This window comes from Rhagoletis zephyria, unplaced genomic scaffold (genome assembly GCF_001687245.7).
Source record: "Rhagoletis zephyria isolate East Lansing unplaced genomic scaffold, Rhagoletis_zephyria_1.1 Rzeph_scaffold_03832, whole genome shotgun sequence".
In the NCBI taxonomy this organism is placed as follows: Eukaryota; Metazoa; Arthropoda; class Insecta; order Diptera; family Tephritidae; genus Rhagoletis; species Rhagoletis zephyria.
This window is the reverse complement of record NW_016160915.1, coordinates 1-14,992: the sequence shown is the minus strand read 5'-3', so window position 1 is coordinate 14,992 and position 14,992 is coordinate 1. Positions and strand designations below refer to the sequence as shown.

Here is a 14,992-nt window from a genome sequence, read left to right as displayed (position 1 = left end):
TTCATATAATAGCATAATAATTTGATATAAAACGCTCTAATCTGACTACTCCTGCTTTACCAAACCGCATTAAAATCTCGCTTAAATTGTTGGTGGGCGCCTGGTTTTGACGATTTTTAGCCTTCCTGGTATTTTTTTGTGATTTTTTATTTTTTTGATTAGGGTGATTTTTTTTTGCTGCTTTTCTCTGAATTGTTATTTTTCTTAAAATTTCTTGCGTTAATAAATAGCTTTGCGGTTTGGCTTGTCCATAGTAATTATCATAATTGAAATATGTAGTCACTTAATAACATTAATGAGTGTGGCTTAAGCGTTTTAGTTTTATGTAAATAGGCAAATGTTATTGTTCATTCAAAATTGAAATCAAAGAAAAAACCTTATATATTTATTTTTAGGAAAATGGAAAGGCAACAATGTCTAAGTGGTAGAACTTACTGCTGCTGTTTCGGAGATTACCACCTCTACTCATCAGATTTGTTTCAAGGGTTCAGTGGGAATGGAATCCACTTCACTCGCACCTTGCATCCAAAAACAGTTTGTTGAAGCATTTTAATGATATATTAAACAGTTCTTTTGATGCTTTTCAAAAACCTTTGGTTTTGTGCAGGGACCGAAAATAATAGTAATACCTTCTTTAAAGCTTTCTATATATAGTATTAGATAGGATAACTTTTAGGAGCCTAGACGCACGAGCGAGCTTTCCGACAAGACAACTCCCTCAAAGTAATTTTAAAAGGCCAGTAACCCAATTGGGGACACAGTTAGCCATTGTAGAGGTGTTGTTCTTTGTGATAAGATAAGTCGTGATTTTGAAAGGTAATAATTAATCAGTCCGTGTAACGCCGCGAGCCAATCACGTAATTACAGAGCAAGGTTATGTAAATCATCGAGGGTCCATCAAGGTTGGTTAAAAGGTGCGAGCCCCAATGAAGTATTGGCCAGGTATCTTAGCCAGGCGAAAACTGGATAGCCTAGTAGAAAATATATAGACTTGNTTTAAAATTCTTGACGTTTCCAAACAATTTAATTTTTAAATTTACTCACAAACTCACACACACATTTTCATTTTCAATCTCAAGCAACAACAATTTCGAACAATTTCAATTTTTTATTTTCACTTTTATATGATTTTAAAATGTTGGCAAACTTCAAAAAAAAATCATGGCCGACAAATTGAGAGAACGGTTCTACCTTGGTATGTTTTTATCATGCTTGTTTCCACCTCACCATTCTGCAGGCAACAGCGGCGCTAAATTACACTTGGAAGTTAGCCGAATTTTTCGTACTGAAAATCTCGAAATAGAATCAGGGGAGAATAGACATGGTGAAATTATATCAGGTGTAATAATAAAACCGATGTTTCGCTTTATTTTCTTAGTTTTCTTGACATTCGGCTATCTTGTAGAAATTTTTTCAAGCAAATTTTCAAATAATGCCATGTTCTGACCGACAACGAAAAACTTTGAAAACGAGTTTTTGGATTGTGGGCTGAAGGCTGTTCACACCGGCTGTTTTGCTACACAAAAACAAAATCAAAATGCTTTTCCCTCATTTTCTTTGCATTAGCAACCTCTTACTTTCATTCTTATTTTACTTTGGCCAGCCAGTTAACAATAAATCCGAAATGGCACATTAAAGATGATAAAATATGACTTCCACTTCGACAAATAATAAAGTATCGCAACTGTAAGTGATTACACCAGATATAGAGAGAATATTTATTTTTAAAACGTCAGATCGAAGAACTTGGAGAAAAGTAATTCGCATTTTCGAAAACATAGTTTTGTCTCGCACTGCCCTAAGAGATTCTTTTTATGGCCAAATTCCATCCCTGATGGAAGACTGTAAAAGAAGACCAAAATAAACAGCTGTTTGGTATTTGCATATAACATACCCAGCAGGGTCGCATGAAATATTCATTCAATTAGCACTCAATTAAACACTAATGGAGCAATTAAGAATTGAAATTTTGTATAATGAATCGAGCTCAAAAGCTTGGTTAATTGCTCGATTACAAGCGTGTCTGGGCATATTTTTAAGGATTAATTTAATGTCTGACGCAGCTACTGAGTAACTGAAGTAACGTAGGGTAGCATGAAAAAAGTTGTCAAAATTCTAAATACTTAACTTAACTTAATAACAATTTTTATTTTTTTAATTCTGTACGGATTACAGAAGGATCCGGACCATATCCGGGTTAACGAAGTTTTGCTGTATTTGTACTCCAGGATACTTCGATCACTGAATGTAATCCTCATGGTCTTGGTCGGCTGCCTCGTCAAGAAAGTCAACTCCCCACCTCGAAACTAATTTCTATTTATTAAAGGCATAGTAGATCACAATCGAGTTAAGAATTTATCAGCGAGAGTCGGAAGCCCGCGGATTATAATTGAGTTTTGATTGGGAAGAATTTTTCGCGATGAAGTTTTTTTTTTTTTGATAAGTTTTCAGGGACCAATTATATCCTTATGTGTCATGTTCGATCCACAGGATTTAACAGTGCAAGGATAAGTCATATTCTTAAATTTGTAAGTTGACTCTTCGTACCTTAAGACAGGTTGGCTTAGGTTGTTGTGGCACAGCCTGCTTCTGAGTCAGACATCAATTAGATTGTCCATTGTGTTACCACATTACACAGGTGTCTTAAATGGCGACAAAGATATTCTGTGTTAGAAACTAAGAGAAGCGCTGGGTGCTCACAACAAAGTTCCGCTGGCAGCTTATGTCCACTCCGGAGAGCTTTTCAGGAGCTTTTTCGTACCTTAAGACAGTTGAATCAAGAAAATTTTCTCATGTAGTATATGATTTCTTTATTTAATTTGAATTATTAGAATACTTAGAAATAAATTAATTTTAGTTAATTACGCAATTCAACAAAATCTTGGCTTATCTAGTTTACAAATTTTTTTTTAAATTTCATTATTTTTCTAAAGTTTACTTCTTTATTTACATTCGCTTGCAAGTCTGGCGTTTAGGAATTTTTTGTTGTTTTTATTTACATTTCATTAGTAATATTTAGTTATCACAGATTACAATTTTTTCGCTTAGTAAATATTGCATTTTATATATTTGTATGTACGTATGTTAATATGTATATGCATATGTGCTACATACATACATATATTAAATTAAGAAATCCTATAGCATATTTACTCTTTTGTTATTTTACTTCTTTTTATACTATGTATGTAAGTATGTACGCGATTTTGTTTTTTTGGTTTTCGAATTCGAATAATTGTAGTAATTTTAGTTGCAAATAATTTGCTGAATTAATTTGCTAATAATGAAAGTGTAATATATATGTATCTTTATATTTATTTATGTATGTATGTACACATAATGATAATGTTTGTTATAATTATATTACTTGTTATTTGTTAATAGTTGTTGTTGTTGTTGCCCAATGTTTATATTATTACACAAGTTACACAAACAACAAATTAATGGATTGATGTCTTAATTAATAATTTCGTTTTTGTTGTAGACTTGTTAAGGTGTGCAGCTAAATATGTATGTGTATGTGTGTGTAGACATGTTTGTACATTAGGATGGTCCAAAAATTTATGTGAAAAGGTTAAGACGGAATTTGTTTGTGCTCTCACCCCCTAGTATGGTTCTATATCGAAAAAATATACCTCCATTTTTTTTAATTTGGAATTAAAAAAAATATTTAGAGGTCACTCACTCAAAGCGCTCAAAGTTTTCCATGTATTTTACATGGGGGGAAATATAACTTTCGTAGAAATCTTGAAAATCAATATTTTGCGATCGGAAACCCCAATTTCTCTTGAGCGGATTCCCGTTAATAATGCCTAATTGTTTACTTAACGATTTTTTTTATAATAACTATATTTTTTTAAGGTCCGCCAAAAGCACCAGAAAATGCATTGGGGGACCAATAAAACATCGTTAGTATTAAAAATGGTTAAATAGAAACCTGGGTATTATTATTGAAGAGAACCTGAGTTTTCCGATCGGAAAATATTGATTTTCAAAAAAGCTATACCATATCTACGATAGTTGTTTCTACCCCCATATAAAATACATGGAAAACTCTAAAAAAAAATTTTATTAAAAGAAAACAAATAGGGGTATCTATATTTTTCTCGATATAGAACAATCCTGGGGGATGGGAGCAAAAAAATTCCGACATTACATTTTTTTGTTTGACCACCCTAATGCACATATGTATGTGTGTACTCTACGCGGCGTGTTATGTTTGACATTGCAATTATAGATGCGAAAACAAATTTTAACTATGCGCGCATCAACTTACGTACGTAAATACGTGCGGTACAAAGTTGTTGTTGCGCGCATAAATGGGCAAGTGAATTTGCTATTTGCTACGTGTTAGTTGGTGCTTTAGTGAGCACTTATTATAATTATATTTTAATAAAATTTTTATTACTGTTATTTTTTGCTGGTTCTCGTAATTTCTGTGCCATAATGATTTGCTTGGCGGTTTTGTATGTATGTACGTATTACTTATCGGTGCGAATGGTGAAGGTAATGGTGTGTAATTCGAACGTGGTGCCTATAAATCTGCTGCTATTATCGCTTTTTAAGTTTTTTTTTTCTTCATACACATATGCGTACGTACGTATGTATCTATGTTTGTATTGCAAATATAAAAAGTAGTGCATTCGAGCTTCTGCACTGCACACACTAACACACACACAAGGCGCGCACGCGTTGTGCGCATGCGCGCGTTTATTTTTAGCTCTTTTTAATTACAATATTTTTATTATGTGTTTTTAATCTTAATTTATAATTTTTACAAGCAGTTTTATCAAGCTTTAATTGCTATTTTTACAACACCTTGGCTGTTGCTGCTGTGTTGCTGATAGAGTTGAACTTGGTTGTTGTTGCTGTTGTCGCTGTCGCTGTCGCTGCTACCGTGTAAAGTCATTAAACCTTCTGCATGACTAATGGCATATGCGTATGCGCTTTAACTCGCACGCTTATTATTATAAGCGCACTACTAATTGTACGAAAAAAAACAACAACAAATAGCCAGCAATTTTCCACAACCACCCTCTTCGCACTCGCAAAGAGTTCCTGCCTTGAGTCTTCAGTTTTGCGTATTTTAAATTTTTCTTTTTTTTATTTCGATTTCATCGCGCGCGTGTTGTATTACGCAGACGACGCGCGCGCGCGCTCGCGCTCACGACCTTTTTGCGCGCTTGCTAAATGCAATAAAAACTTTTTATTGCCGCTTACTCGAATTACACTTTTATTGCCAAATAATTAGCGCGATTAACTTGCGCGCGTCGGCAGCCACTTGGGCCGCTTGCGGTTAAGCGGCATAAATTTTTTACATCAAACTTTAATTGAAAACTAGCGCAGCTTGCTTCCGCTGTCAGTTGGCTCGCCGTCAGCTATGAACTTTTAATGTTTATTGCGCTTGCTGCCTACTTTTGCGTTGCACATGTCCCGTTGCGCGCGCGTGTTGATTAAAAACGTTGTAATAATCATTAAGCCGCAATGCTAATCGATCAAATTTCTCACTCTGCCTCTACTCAACCCTCAGCGCGCGCCGCCGCCAATGCATAGTTAACACCGATACCCACTCCATTGCCGCCGTATGCCGCATGGTTTCCACCGTGAGCATTGTTACTGCCGACGCCACTGCTGTAGCACATGCCCGGCGCGCTGCTCGTCGGCGTCCCCATCAATGTGCCGCGCGCAAGCTGATTCAACACAATGCCGCCATTGCTGTTCGCCAATTTCATGTTGGGCGGCGTCTGCGGCGGTGTATCCGGCTGTATCTCGGCGAAACCCAAACGTTGCTGCTGCTGTTGTTGCTGTTGCAGCTGATGATACTGGTGCGCTGTCAAAAGTGGCGGACCCTGCGTCATCGAGGGTGGCGTGGAGGCGCTGCCATTACTGCTGCCACTGCCAGTACTGCCGTTGTGGTTGCTGTTGTTGCTGCCAGTGCTGCTGATACTGAGATTGAGGAAACTGCCGTTGCTGTTGTTGTGGCTGCTGCTGGAACTGAGACTGTTGCTGCCAGCCGATGCCGATGCTGCTGCCGCGTACGCCGTAGGTATGCGCGAATAGGGCAATGCGCCGACGTAGCCGCTCATCATATTCAGCGATGTCGAATTGTTGTTGTTGTTGCTGCTGCTGCTGTTGTGCGCTGGCTGCATGTTGCTGCTGTTGCTGTGGCTGTTGAGTATATTGTGTGGATTGAGTTGACTGATTTGTTGCAAGTGCGGCGGCATCTGCTGGTAATACTGTTGTCGACTTTGCATCAGCGCTTGCTGTTGCTGCTGTTGTTGTTGTTGTTGCTGTTGATATGTGCTCATTTGCATTGACGACGCCGGCGGCGGCAGTGTGGGTGGCGGTGCTGGCAGTAGCGGCGGTGGTGTCTTGCAGCCGACTGTGTCTGCCAAACTCCAGATCTTGGGTTTGCTCGCCGGGAGCGGTATACCACAGTCCGCCGCACGCAGCAGGTTTTTTGATGCATTGTACTCATCGGCTGCGCTCATGTGGCTGGGTGGGCCGTACGCCATGCCAGCCACGTGCTGTTGCTGCTGCTGCTGCTGCTGCTGCTGCTGCTGCTGGTGTTGCTGGTAGTAGGCTGAGGTGTGTTGCTGCTGGTAGGGATGGTAGCTGGGATGCTGGCCGTAGGGCGAGCTGTACACGCCGCCACCCATGCTGCGTAGGGAGGGTATCTCGCCATACTTTGGTTCATCTAAGGAGCAGCCATCTGCTTTGTCTTCTTTGGCGAGCATTTCAGATTTGACAATAGGATCATCTGCAAGAAAGAGCGAGAGAGAGAAGCACAAAATAAATAAGTTTCAAATTTATTTATTTTCGATTTGTTTGCAAATTGAAAACGGAAATCTTGTGCGATTGCCAGCTTTCCACGACAAAATGTATCTCAATTACTTAGAACCTTACAGCTTCATCAAACCCGAATGTCTAAGTAGCCCCGGTTATTTGTGCAACGTTTTGCTATCCCTGCCTTCAGCCCACATTTTCGTAGGCGTTGAAGCGTGGAACGCCCTTTCGTGGCCAGATTTCAACTACAAAATGTTTGCGCTTCCGCCGCTTTCTACCCACTTCTCTGATTTGGCAAGCATTTTTTTTTTCTTCAGTCGTGTCTTGAAGTTAACTTAATTTGGGAAAGTCAAAAACTTCATCAAGGCCACTTAAAGGCGTTGTTGCACTGCCCACTCCACGACCTTCAGTCAACGGCAGCCAGATGCCAGCAACTTCCGCTTGGCGACGAGTCAAATAGTCTACATATCTACAACACATGCCAGTACCGCATATAAAACACAGCAACAACTAGTGTACTGGTAACAAAAATATTAAAGCTTTATAGTAGATAATATGTAACAGCTGCCGTTTTATGGGCAGCAAGGCCACAAAAGGGGACGTGAAACGTCGCGCCACATAAATATCACTTAAAGTGAACGCGCCGCCAAAAAAAAAAGCCAACCCCAGTGGAAGTAATGGTCGATTTTCCAAACGTTTTGTTGCGTTTTGAATAGAACGAGCGGTGATTTGGCAAGTGCGCCTTTACATATGTACATATGTATGAGTGTAGCCCACAGTGCGTCAGGGGTGGTTCGAAAAACAGTCACAAAGTTTATTGCGAAAGTTCAATTTGTGCATTAATTCGCATTCGATAGTTCACTTTAAAAAACGGCGCTCTAAGCACCGCCTTTCATAGAAAGTTCTAAAAAATTTTCATTGGCAAAAATTCTTCGAATAAACCCCCTACCTTGTTGTCGTATCGCTAAGACCTTAAAAGAATTTTGGTATCCGTTATAGGAGTTCAAAAGGATTAGATTTTCATTAGCTCTGACATGCGGAGATATTTATTGATTGTTTTTTTCGTCTCGAGCAAGTTTTATTTCAAACCTTTACACACTTCGTCTATAATTTCTCTAATCTCTTGATATCCTTCTACAATACGCATCTTCGTGACCCTTAAAATAGGTTTTTGTTTGAACCCTTTCCGAAGAGTCATTTCATTAGGTTTCGAGACTGCTACCATAACCTAGGAATCCAGAGAATGGAACAGCTATTCAAAGCGGTGTTAATTGTTTTTATATTTTACGGGTAATCTGTGTGTATTCTATAAACCATATTTGGCGGCGGCGGCAATTAACCAGGAAAACGGGGAAGAGCTCCTATGTAACAATCATCCATCATTAGGCCTTTACACTACTGCGCGGTCGGAAATTCTCTATACAAAGCCCTGATTCCGTCTAGCGCCTAGCTGGCTAGATTTCCGTAACTGAGATTTTCTCGACAGTGACAAAACAGGTTCCGACATGGAAATCCCTTCTACAGATAACCTACTCCGGCGCTTAATAGATTTTCTTCACAAAGTTCTCATCCACTAGAATCTGTGCAAGCTCTAGCATACCAAAATTAATCAGAGATAATTACTTCTGGCGCTGAATAGATTATCTCAACAACGGTTATCTCTCGTCGTGCCGTACTGGCACTACCACGCAATATCTTGACTTGGATAAGTAGATTTTTTGTAGTACGTATACGGTGGCAGCGCCTGGGAATTATATGTATGTCCTGCTATCAGGGTATTGGGTATTTTCTCCGAAGCTAAACTATCTAAAGTTTAGACTGGCTTTAGCTTACAATAGCTCATCAGAGATTTTCATTTCAGCAACTAGAGGGATAAGTAATTCGACAAATAAAGTTTGCCGTAATACTGAAGAATTCTTAGCCCAAGAACTTTCATCTTGCCGTTGTCGTAAGGTTTCTGGCTATTCTTTATCTCTGCAGCGCCAGCAGAAGTGCCTTCCAGTGGCTACGATTCTTGAATTAGCTAAACACTCGAAATATGTAGATAATTTTCTTGAAGAAATTGTGACAAAGTTCTTTCACTTGTGGCATATTTTTTGAATCAATCTCCAATTTAATGAAACAAAAGGGCAACAACCCTCTTGAGAGCACCGTGGGGAGTTCGTACGCCACTTTGAGCTGCTTAAACACTTAGCGAAAGAAGGCAAACTCAACGGCCAGTGACCATGAAAGACGTCAAAGTGCAAAGGCAACGGGTGAGCGGTTTGCCAAAAGCGCGTGTCTGAAGTTGACGTAAGGCGGTAAGGCACTTAAGTAAAACAAAGTAAAATGGCATAGACAAGATGTTTATGAAGAGCAATCGGATTGCTTCAGTTTGCATGGCAGCTTTGATTTCTACAAAAAATTTCCAAACAGTTTTCTATGATCCTAATTTTTATTAAGAAAATTTAGTACTAATTGCTTCTATTGGATAGTAGCACACATTTTTTAACCCTTGGTCAGCCAAGGAATGCCAAGCAGGTAAGGTTAAGCTACGCCATAAGTGCTCGAGTGAAAATTTGTTAGGGTTTTTGCTAACTCTTTCACTTGAAAATCTTTCGAAAAAATGTTTTTAAAGAAATAAAAAGGTTTATAATTTAAATACATATGTATATGTAACACCACCTAGCAATTGAATTACATTTCTTCTTATCACTTTACGACTTTCCCAGTGTCAACGTGCGCCCCACTTTGAATTGTTCCATAAACATCCTCTCATCACTTACCTTTTCGCATTTCAACGCCCATCGTTGCATTTCCACCACCACCGCCACCGTAGACTCCACCAACACCAATACCGTCACCAACTCCACCACTGCCATTCAGTTTCTCAACCTCGTCGGCATCCTTCTCCTTCTCATCATCCGACAACATTGCATCATCATCATCGTCTGTTTTATTCTTTGGTTCCCAGGTCATTTTATTTTCCTTCTTCAGCCGTCGGCGTGCATTCGCGAACCACGTAGAGACCTGCGTCAGCGTCATTTTCGTAATGATGGCCAACATTATCTTCTCACCTTTGGTGGGGTAGGGATTCTTCTTGTGCTCGCTCAGCCAGGCTTTAAGGGTGGCCGTGGACTCGCGTGTGGCATTCTTGCGGCGTGCTGCCAAGTCGTAGCTGGAGCCGTAACTGCAACGAAAATAAAAGAATTTGGATTTTAATTACTTTTAAAATTGTGTAGGTACGCTAGTGTTTATTAATTGACAAATATAAAACAGTTTGCCCACCCACTTGTTATCGCGTTCGCAGCGGTTTCTATCAAACAGCGGCAAACTTGGACAACACTCATTCGACCCATATTTTAAAGAACCGTTGCACACACAAATGTAGTATCTGTGTTTGTTTGTTTGATTGTTCGCTTAGTTTACTCAAGTCGAGTGGCGGCTATTAAGTGGCGGCTGCACCTCAAAGCTCACATTTGCCATCGCATATGCAATTTGTAAATATTGCCAAAGCGTCAACCGTACAATCACGCAAAAAAAAAACAAAACCAACTAACAAACCGCCAACAACAAGCCACGTCAACGTCAACAACAGCGTAATCAACCTTCCGATACAAAAAGCGCGCCGAAGCTGCTATTACTCCCATTAGAAATTAAGAAGAAAAGCAAAAACCAAAATCAACTAAATAATTGTCAGTTGGAATGTTGATTGAGGCAGCAGCAAAGCTGTAGTTGCCGTCATCGCTATCGCCATCGCCACACTGCCACCGACGCGTTGCCGCTAATGAACTCTTTTCGTGTAAGTGGAGTTTTTTTTTTAAATATATTTAGTTGAGTAATTTTTGTTATCTGCGGAGGAGACACCTTTATACATTAATTGCTTTGACTTGAATGGTGCTACGGAATGGAGTTTTAGTTTAGCTAGCCAAATCGGTATTGATTATTAAGAGTTGTTGGCGCGCTATTATCTAAGCGCTTTGATGCCATATCTGTGTAAGTTAAGTGCTTTCAATCGATAAATTTTCATATATGCGAAAAGTAATATTCAAGCGAAAAATTAATTACTTTGTTCCCATTAGTGGAATTCTAATACACGAGCAGGCAGCATTTGTGTGATTACTCGTAGGTGCTATTTAGATTGAATTTATGACATCATAGTTTGTCCACAGAACATTTATCGAAAATATCGCAAAATGCTATGGAAACAATTTAAATATATCTCCCAAAACTTTTCTGTGGCAAAGTTACTCACCAAGGTCAGCAGTATCAATGAGTAGTGAACATCTGATAGCGCACATTTTCGGAACTTGGTTCCATCGTTTGCAACAAAATGTACGAGCTTGCCCAATATAAATGACTTCATTTGAAGATGGAATAATTATTGCAGATGGCATCGAATATCAGTTTATATATGGCATTTGTAATGGAAATATATGTAAATAGAATTCGTGTGTCGCTCAATATCCACTGTTCGAACGTTCCGACATTTAGCCAATCTACCTGAAGAGACTGCATCAAGAATAAATTCATTGCACACTGTGGTTCAAGATCTGGTGAAACAACCAACATCATCACCCAAACGGCGTGCGATATAATTGGCCATTTCTCTGTAGCGCCTTTTGAGTTAAAATTTTAAGATTAACGCTTTGAAGGAGAAAACAGTCCAAGAGCTATCGCCAGATGACCGAGAAACGCGTCCTGATTCTTAAAAAAAGCACTTAAATTTAGTTTTATTTTTTTCGAAATCATTAGGTGTGATCAGGAATATTTTAATCTTGAAGGAAACGTGAAAAAAATTATCATTTCTGGGGCACTGAGAATTCGCGTATCAGCCATGAAGAATCATAACATCCATTCAAAGTCACTGTATGGCGTGTAGTTTACTCTATTGACGGCATGAGCCGATTCTATTTATTTGAATACCTCGTTTTTGCGAATTTACTGACCGGCAACTTAACCAGACTTTCCTCTGTGGCATTTTTTGCAGTCTCGTGATTAGGTAAATGAGTCCTGGAGGCACCCTTAGGGAGAAGGTACAGCAATAAATCCCAGAAGTCTTACAACAACCATCTAAAATGTCATAAAACGGGCCTAAATGGTAATTTATAATGGCGGTGGTAACTCAAGTGATATCATCCTTAAAACACAATCTAATAAAATGTAATGGTCCAGATAAGGATTTAAGAAACACATCATTTTCTTCGCATTCGTTCTAAAGTTATAGACAAAGAACATTGGACGATCTTCTAATTTTACTCGCCCTTAGAACATCACCTATTTTCCTAGTACATACATACAAAAAATTCTACAGAATTTTCTCTTTCATTTTGGTACCCATATTTTTGTTCTACATAGCACTGAATTTTTTAAATATGTTTTAGAATTAATCATATCTTTGAAATTATAAAGTCCTTCAAAAAAATAAAGACGTCAGAGAAATGCGCATTTATATCCAGCTAATTAAGTATTTGGAGACTCTAAAAATTGTAAATATTGAATAAACAACGGAAATACAGATAAAAGTAATTATTTTACCTAAAATAGGAGAAAAAACTGTAATAATGGCATAAATTTAACTTTGAGTTTGAATAATTTTTAAACCAGTAGGTTTATCAAAAAATTGTAGGAGACATTTTTTATAGAAAATGTATCGCATTTTTAGTTCGATAATTTACAGCCGAGAAAACGAATTCCAAAGATGAAAACAATTTTTCCCAAATTATTTTATATCGAAAACAGGAATCCACGACACGCCTCCTATTAAACTTAATATAAAGGGTTTCGCTTTTAGCAGGCATCTTTCGAAATCCCCCCGGAAGTATTAAAGAGGGGGCTATTAAAAAGAATAGTTAGTCGATTTTTTTGAATCAGTCTAGTATGTGTTTATGTGTGTACTTTATACTCAGAACTGCATACAACACAGTTCCATTGTCAAAGTAATCTGCGACACCAATTTATGGCTTTCTAAAACAAATCCTTTAAGTCTTTAAACCAACAAATTTATTTTAACACTAAACAGCTCAAAATGCGAAAAAAAACATTTCCCAATCACTTCAACTTTAGTTACTTTAGCGTGAAAATTCATAGCGGAAAACCTTGAGAGCGACAGCTGGCCATATACATAAAAGCTTCTCAACTACGGCTGAACGCGCATCGAATTTAAATCGTTCAATAATTTTAAGTGCCGCATTTGATAACAATGAAAAAAAAAAAAAACGAAAAAAATCTCAATAGAATAAAAACAAAAAAAAAACATAGCACGGAAAATGAAAGCATATTGGCCCAGCCAACCAAAGGAGGTGAAGGCGGCGGCGAAAGCTGTGGTGGGCGACAGGACATTGGCGCAACGATAGACAAACGCCGTTTTCCACTTGTTGAACTGCTGCCAGAGACAGTGAACGTGTACGCAAGGGATTTAGTTGGGTTTATAGCCAAAGTTGTTGCTTCTTCCACGCTGCTGTGTTTCTGTTGTATTTTTTGTGTTTTTTTTTCTATGCCACTCGCAACCGCAGACATAGTCATAGTGGACGAACCCGACGACTGCGGCTTGTGGGCAAAATTTAATGTATTTGTAGAAAATCTCTAGCGGCGAGTTGTGCTGAATGATAATTCTTATTTTGATTGCTTCTACTACTAGCACTGTTTCGGGAAATTTTCACGCTTTGGTGGCAAGTTTTTTTTTTTTGAGTTTTAAAGCGCCAACTAAGCGACAGTGAAATTTATTTAATTCGATTATTTTATTGTGGAAAATCCATTTTAATTGCTAAGCTTAAAAAAGCGAGAAGAGCATGTTGCGATTCGGAAAGTATTTACTTAGTTATAAATCACCCGCAATGCGTATCGCACTCAAGTCAGCAAGCAGCCAGTTGACACACCAAAGCGGAGAGGTCATGAGAAGAAACTCGCTGGCTCACTGATAAGCCATGCTCATGCGCTCATATCAAGCAACACATACAGAGTATTGTCAACACTTCATAACTCAACGCGTTTAGTTGCAAGAGTTCAAGATTTATTTCTGTCACTCTCTCCAAAATGTTGCAATAAATCAAATCTTACGAAAAAGAATGTGTTTGAGTACACTTACCCATAGGCGGCTATCGGATCATACGAATAGTAGCCAGTGGTGGGCTGCAGGCTTGCCGAGGTCCAAGCGGACATATCAGATCCAGTGTTGCCCTCTTTTAATGCATAGGGATTGCTCTGCAAGTAGAAGTGAAGTGAAGTGAAAATGAGATTAAGTATGGTTTGAAATTTTTTAAATGCATAAATAAAGTAAAGCAGTAAAAATGTCAGTGTTGGAGAAAATCAGTTTTTTTTATTGATAAATTCAATGCATTTTATATTTGTTTTCTTTTTTAATGCTTTTATATTAAACATATTTCAATTAACTTTTTAAAACCAATCAGCAAACACAAAAGCTTGCAGAATTAGAGCAGACAAAACAAACAAATCAATAGAAAGTCAATACAAGAGAATAAAGGTAAACTGCTCAAATAAATTCGAATTGAATAATAGCTATTTAAAAACTACAATTCAATAATAATTTCTATAAAGAATAGGCAACAATAGCTTATATTAAAATAAAACGAATTAAAATTATTAAACAATGACAGTGCTGACAAGTGACAAAACAACAACAAACAAACCCGGCAGACGTCAGAACGATCTCACGCGATGATGGCGGCGATGGAACTCAATGAATGAATTGCATTTATTTATGGCGTTGACAAAAAATAAGTAAAAAATTTAACTAAGTCGAAATCCGCTTACTAAAAGGAATGAGAAGGTGGAGGTAAATAGTAGAAATAATATTTGTTTGCATTTATCTATGTATGTATATTTAAACTCAAAACAAAACAAAGGTGTCCCTCGCTGGCAAAGCAATACATTGCAATTCCTGTTGTTGTCATGTTTTAGTTTAGTTAACATAAATGCAAGTGTAAAAGACGAGCAACAAGCATTGCAAAAGCAACAACCACAACAAGGAGGACAATACAAACACTAGCACACACACACACACATTTGCAATGACAATAAAGCAACAACTAAAATTTACTACAAACTAATGGTGGGTCAAAACGGAAGAGGCTTAATATATAAACTCATAGACAATATACACATAGAAGCATATGTATGTACATATGTATGAATATGAAAATGTACACATTAATACACACTAGAGTCCAGCGCAATTGTATTTGCCGCATTTTATTCAATAAGTACT

General features: G+C 38.0%; 1 protein-coding gene across 1 annotated transcript; it reads right to left on the bottom strand.

Moving 5' to 3' along the window:
- Positions 1–4,869: 4,869 nt before the first annotated feature.
- On the bottom strand, positions 4,870–13,968 carry LOC108369762 (homeobox protein caupolican-like; the record flags this gene model as incomplete). The annotated part of the gene is made up of 3 exons (XM_017624944.1): positions 4,870–6,760; positions 9,552–9,955; positions 13,853–13,968. Coding segments are annotated over 3 exons (1,761 nt in total), but the record flags the coding sequence as incomplete, so codon positions are not given.
- Between the last annotated feature and the right edge of the window lie 1,024 nt (positions 13,969–14,992).